This window comes from Sprattus sprattus, assembly GCF_963457725.1.
Source record: "Sprattus sprattus genome assembly, chromosome: 6".
Lineage (NCBI taxonomy): Eukaryota > Metazoa > Chordata > Actinopteri > Clupeiformes > Clupeidae > Sprattus > Sprattus sprattus.
In genome coordinates, this window is record NC_137925.1 from 7,030,478 (window position 1) to 7,037,352 (window position 6,875).

The 6,875-nt window shown below is 49.5% G+C and overlaps 1 protein-coding gene across 1 annotated transcript in view; it reads left to right on the forward strand.

Annotated features, from left to right (window-relative positions):
• fam171a2b (family with sequence similarity 171 member A2b) overlaps window positions 1-6,551 on the forward strand; it is a gene marked incomplete at both ends in the record, with an annotated part of 9,743 nt that extends 3,192 nt beyond the window's left edge. The window contains 5 exons of the mRNA XM_080840297.1: window positions 1,531-1,683; window positions 2,296-2,475; window positions 3,071-3,184; window positions 3,834-3,954; window positions 4,997-6,551. Coding sequence (XP_080696423.1) covers window positions 1,531-1,683; window positions 2,296-2,475; window positions 3,071-3,184; window positions 3,834-3,954; window positions 4,997-6,551 — 2,123 coding nt within the window. The remainder of the gene's footprint in view (window positions 1-1,530; window positions 1,684-2,295; window positions 2,476-3,070; window positions 3,185-3,833; window positions 3,955-4,996) is intronic.
• Between the last annotated feature and the right edge of the window lie 324 nt (window positions 6,552-6,875).

Sequence of the window (6,875 nt, forward strand, 5' to 3'; positions counted from 1 at the left end):
AAAGAAGGGGAAACCCTATGAGTTCAGGCCTATAGTAACTGGTGATATGATATAGCTTGTTCTCGGAGGGTATGGCAGGACTGTACATATTCTAAGACTAAGATGGTACATGTATCTGTTTCCCAACTCCCATCTCCCATTCACTTTCTCTTTTCCTCCTTCTCTCTCTCCTCTCTCTCTCTCCCTCTCTCCCCGTCTATCCCCTCTCTCTCTCTCCCATCTCCCATTCACATTTTCTTTTCCTCCTTCTCTCTCTCCCTCATTCCCCATCTCTCCCCTCTCTCTCTCCTCTCTCTCTCCCTCTCCTCCCCTCTCTCCCCCTCTCTCTTCCTAACTCCCATTTCTTATTCACACCCTTCTGTTTCTGTGGAACCTTCAGTTCATCCTCATGACAGAGCAATTTACAACCGCTGTCTCCATAGCAACAGATCCACAGAAATACAGCAAACCCATTTTACTATCAGCCTCTTGGAGGAAAACATTTACGCTCATGATACCTATAATGGTTTAAACCATGAGGACTATACTGATTTATAATGCTTTAAATCATGAGGCCTATAATGGTTTATAATGGTTTAAACCATGAGGACTATACTGGTTTAAACCATGAGGACTATAATGGTTTAAACCATGAGGACTATAATGGTTTAAATCATGAGGATAATAATGATTTAAATCATGCTAATTATAATGGTTTGTGTTCGTATTGCAAAATGTGTTAGCAACATGTGGACCTCTCAACCACCATTGTGTGTTTTTTTTATTCACTGACGTCATAATTTGGGTTGCCAATTCTCACAGTCACATGCTTCAGTACATCTCACACACTCCTCAGTACACCTCCAACTTTCTGCACACGTCCACCTTGGGTAGTAACCATGCACTCTGACCCCAACGCCAAAGAGCCAGGCCCCTCTGTAGGACTGTCAGAGTTAACAGCGCTCTGTTATATGATGGACTGTCCTGTTTTAAGTTGTGAAGGTAACATGTAGTAGCCTGGTGACACCAGCCTACGTATTTCCGCCTGAATTGATTTCAAGCTCATACTCAGTCTGGCCCAACCCCATTGACAATCGTCTCCAGAACTCAAAATTTTGCAGGACCAATCAGCGAACAGTTCAGAGCTGTGACGCAAAACTCGCCTGGGAGGAAAAGACACGAAAAGCTATCGGAAAAGTTGTCTCAACTCTCGAGAACATCAGAAAATTAAAAGGAGAACAAGAGTATTTTCTTGTAAGTTTTATGATTGGAAAGGACGTCGTAGCTCTTCTCCCAACTGGCTTTGGGAAGAGTTTAATCTACCGAATGCTTACTAAACGTTGCTGATTGGTTAAGGGAACTCCAATGATTTTAAACCTCAAGATAAGCACCCGCCGATCTCGGAAACCAAAATGCATTGGGTTGGCCCAGACTGAAAGACGGAATGAAATGGAGTCACAGGCTGGTAATGGCCAGGCTAAACATGTAGACCCCATGAAAAGCATCACGTCTCCTCCTAATGTTCCCCGTCCCCCTGTCCTGTGCCGTAAGGGGTGAGGAACCAGCCTCGTCTTCAGCTCCAGAGGCGTTCCGTGCCGCTGAACTCCTCCTACGCGGAGGTGTCGGCCGTCCTGACCACCACCATGGCCCACGACGAGCTGTCCAGCTTCCCCTACCTGCTGGGGCTGGAGCTCAACAGCACAGGTGAGACTGGCTGCAGGAGAACAACACAGCACAGGTGATCCTGGACAGACAGGAACACTACTCCGAGATGGAGAAGGCAAAAGAACGCACAGAACGGATCAAGACGTGTGAGGGGAAAGGTCACGCAGGGCGAATGAGTAGAAGAAACAGGAGATTATCATGAGGAGAGAGAAAGAGAGGACACAGAAAGACAGACATAAATAGAGAGAACACAGAAAGAGAGACAAACAGAGACAACACAGAAAGAGAGACAAACAGAACACAGAAAGAGATACAAACAGAGAGAACACAGAAAGAGAGACAAACAGAGAGAACACAGAAAGAGAGACAAACAGAGAGAACACAGAAAGAGAGACAAACAGAGAGAACACAGAAAGAGAGACAAACAGAGAGAACACAGAAAGAGATACAGAAAGAGAAAACACATAAAGACAGACAGAATGTTTGGGCTGACTATGTGTGATATTCCCTTTTTCAAATTATAGAATGGATAGAGTTCACCCATAATGTCTGTCTGTTTATGTGTGATTATGACACCTTTTGTGTGTGTGTGTGTGTGTGTGTGTGTGTGTGTGTGTGTGTGTGTGTGTGTGTGTGTGTGTGTGTGTCCAGGAGGGGAGAGTGGCTGGGTGGAGCTGACGGCTGTGGCTGCAGTGAGTGCCCAGCTGTTTGAGCGTGAGGGCCGACCCATCCCGGTCAGCGAGCCGTTCCACGTGTCCGTACCTCTCCCCTCAGACTCACGGCTCCGTAGCCCCACCAGCATTCCTGTGTGGACCTACCAGAGCAAGACAGGTAAACTCACACACACACACACACACACACGCACACGCACACACAGACACACACACACACACACACACACACACACACACACACAGACACACAGACACACAGACACACAGACACACACACACACATACACACAGACACGCACACGCACACGCACACGCACACGCACACGCACACGCACACGCACACGCACACACACACACTACAGGGAAAAACAGCTCAGAAGGGAGGTGCCAACACGGGGCAGGAGAGTGTGTGTATGTGGGCAATGTGCTAGATCTTTAGTTTAAGATCTCTAGATGTGTGTGGATGTGTGGATAATATGCTTGCATGTTATAGTGTGTGTGTGTGTATGTGCGTGTATATATGCGTGTATATGTGCGTGTATATGTGCGTGTATGTGCATATCTGTGTGTGTGTGGCACGTGTGTGTGTGTGTGTGTGTGTGTGTGTGTGTGGCACGTGTGAGTGAGTGTGTGTGTGTGTGTGTGTGTGTGTGTGTGTGTGTGGCACGTGTGAGTGTGTGTGTTTGTGTGTGTGTGTGGCAGTGTGGCACGTGTGAGTGAGTGTGATGATGCTGATGATGCTGATGTTTCAGGTCTCTGGGTGAGGAATGGCACGGGCTACATTAAGAGAGAGGGCACCCAGCTCACCTGGGAGTTCATGGCCTCTCAGCTGGGCTACTGGGTGGCAGCTTTCCCCTCTACTTCAGGTGAACATACACACTCTCTCTCTCTCTCTCTCTCTCTTCCCTTCATCCCCACATCCCTCTCTCCCTCTCTCTCTGTCTCTACCTCCCTCCAACCCACCCTTCCTATCCTCTCTCTCTCTCTCCCTCTAACCCACCCTCCCTATACTCTCTCTCTCTCCCTCCAACCCATCCTCCCTATACTCTCTCTCTCCCTCCTCTCTCCTCTCTCTGTCTGTGCTGAAACTCATTGGCTTGTATTAAGATCGATAAACTCCCATCTGTAATGCTGAATTCCTGCCTTGTCTTCAGCTTTTCCCATGCATCTTTTTAGATAGTGGAGTTGCATCACAACCAATACATCAAATCATGTTAGCTTGTCTCCACTGTGACTTCCTATCTGCAAAATGAATGATTTTGAACTAGTGGTAGAAGATGTTTGCGAAATGTTCTACTTGCAGTTGACACTTTTCAAAAACAATAATCTGAAATGCATGCTCATTAATGAAATACCACGGCAACAAACCACATAAGCACTAATGCATTTTGTTGGTCGGTAATGGGCGATAAGCACGGCATGTAGGAACTGAAACACCACAGGGATCTGACCACACATCGGCTGTCTGCAGTCTTGCCCCTTACCAGCTCTGGTGTCCTTGTTGTCCAGGTGCAGGACTTGGCCATCCGGGGCTGAGGGACATCACGGCCTACCACACCCTGTTCCTGCTCTCCATACTGGCCTCGCTGGCCCTGCTTGTGCTGGTGCTGCTCTGTGTGCTCCTCTACTACTGCAGGTGAGTGAGTGTGGGACCACATCTGATTCAGAACCAGTCTGGAATTGGGCCCAAATCAGAGCTGGTTCTCCCTGTGTCTATTGCTGTGCTCATTATTAAATCAGCATCGACCCTGCAGCAGGTACTGTCACACCGATGTGTTTAGAATGTTGTAGAACGAACATTCTAAAGAATATCTAGGTCCATCGAATATAACGTGGAATTTTAGAATCTAACATTGTTGATAAACGCATTCTTTTATTAGAATGTTCAAAACTTTCATTAGACAGAAGCATGGTGTCTGATAGCATTTTCTTTATTCCACGGAAATATCTGTGTTATTACTCTGTGAAAATTATGTTGCTACTATTTCTTATTAATGTCTTCCTGTCAGCCCTTCTTGAGAAGGTCGCTTCTTCTAACCTTCAATGAACCTCTATTTACCAACATCCACCATCCAAAATGATCATGAGTAGTATTATATGGCAACGACAGTACGAGCGTTCTGATTGGCTAATAGGTAGTCATGCCAGCCGCGAATTGACCTCCTCGCCGGTTTCTGATACGGATCCTTATTGCCCTCTGAGGTCATCTTCAAAATGAGCGATATCGATAGACAGCCATGAGGAAATTTAGAAGCAGCGAAAATGTGTTATTGAAAGTGATGATGAAGACTAGACTACTATAGTTTGAATCGCTTGTGTTGTTACTTTAATTTAAATTAAAGCCATTTTAGTTGAGCCATGTTGTCAATTTTCTATTGATCATTGTAACTTGAAGTTAGCAAGTAATTGGTTGCTAGGCAACACCTGAAACACACTGTGTCGTGAGAAGACCTTAGAGCTGAACAAAACGACAGGTTTTCTATTTACAATGACCATTTTTTTTCATTTACAAAATGAAAGGAGCTAAAATGCCATATAATATAAAAGACTGATGCTCTGAGCTGATACGTTAAAGCCTCAGTCTGATATTTCCTGGCATGACCTTACTCTCGGTAAGTAAGTATTAGAGGCTTGATGTGTATATTATTACTTGACATATGATGGTTTTCTCCCTCTAGGAGGCGTTGTCTGAAACCACGGCGACAGCAAGGGAAGCTCCAGAGTTCTGCAGCTCTGAATGGCACGAGGCGAGACCAGGGCACGTCGATGTCCCGCCTCAATCTTATCTGCGGCGGGAACGGCGAACCAGGCACGTCCAACGGCAATCAGGACGCCATCAGGTCCGAGGCCTCGCCCTCCAGAGACTACAAGAGCGCCCGCGATGAGTTTGCCAAGCACGTGCCCGCGCACAAGCTCCGCCACTCCAAGAATAAGGGCTCCAAGGGGGGGCCGAAGGGCGAGAGCTTCCCCATGAAGGTGCATTGCGCCACGGAGACAAGCTCACAGGAGTATGGACGCACTTACGGCCCGGGCGAAGACAAAGACAACGATTATCTCCGTAGAAACGTTGCTAACGACAACCGAGGGTACACCTCTGATCCGCCCTCGTCGCCACCCGACAAGCCTCCAGAGTATTCCCAGGTGTCCCAGGCAGCAGACCACCTCGCCCGACCCACGTCCCTGAACACCCAGCCGGGTCAGATCATCTTCTGCAGCTCCCTGGACCAGATGAAGGAGAACATTTACCGCAGTATGGTGCCAACTCTGGTCATCCCGGCCCACTACATGCGCCTGTCCTCTGAATTTGGCACAGGAGACCAGGGCAAAGATGGCCAGCTCCAGTCGGAGAGGGACAAGGATGGCCAAGGAGGAGCCATGGGTGGGAACCACCTGGGCTCACAGGGGCAGGGCTCCCAGCAGCAAAGGCAGCAGGACGGCTCGTCCCCGGACGACTCGGAGAGCAGCGGCTGGGCATCTGCGGGTCCCGGGGGCTCCGTGCACATCCCGGTGCTGTTCAACGACTCGACCATGGCACAGATGAACGGCGAGCTGCAGGCGCTGACGGAAAAGAAGTTTCTGGAGCTCGGCGTGAAGCAGCACCCACGCGCCTGGTTCATCTCGATGGATGGTCGCGCCAACGCGCACGTTCGCCACTCGTACATCGACGTCAGCGCCGACCCCAGCCACCCCATGATGCACACCTCCTCGCACTCCACCCCGACCACGCTCTCCACGTCCACCCACAACACCCATGCCAGCAACAGCAGCAAGGACTGCAGCCCTGACACCCTCTCCCAGGAGAGCCAGGATCGCAAGCAGCCCTCCTCCTCCGGCCAACGCAAGAGCAGGGACAACGGGAAGGACGAGCGCTCCGGCGCGGGCCGCAAGGGTCATGGAAGCTCCAGCGGCGGCGGCGGGGTCAAGCCCTACTCCAAACTGGCCTATCAGGATGCTCTGGAGCTGAGTGGGGGAGTGGCCAGGATGGGGGCCGGCTCGCCCCTGGAGAACCCGCTGACTCCACTTCTGGACGAGGGCCCCGAGGAGCTCCGAGGGTCACCCCCTAGCCGGAAAGGTCGCAGCCGCGGCAACAGCTCACGCAGCAGCAACAGTGAGTCACGCCGCGATTCGGTGACGAGTCCGGATGACGACTCGGAAGACAAGGATGGGAATAAGAAGAGTCCCTGGCAGCGGCACGAGGAGAGGCCACTTATGGTGTTCCATCCCAAGAAATAAATGGTCGCCATGGAAACAAAGGTCAATCTGGGGGTCACACAGGGTCACTTTTAGCATTTAAACCAGGCCGCAAAGAGAAGCTGGACTTTGAAACAAGTTCTGAAATAAGTCTTTGGGTGTTAAATTCGGAAGTCAACACAAGCACAACTAATCCAGTAGCCAATTGCAAGGTCGAAAACTATTCAGGAAACGTTCACAATCAGCCATAAAGTTTTTGGAAAAGTCACAATCACGACCACATCTCTCTCTTTTTCCCGATGCTGGGTATTCCTACTGTTCCCTCTTTGATGTTAACTTGCACCAGACCGAAGCACAAACCTGTCA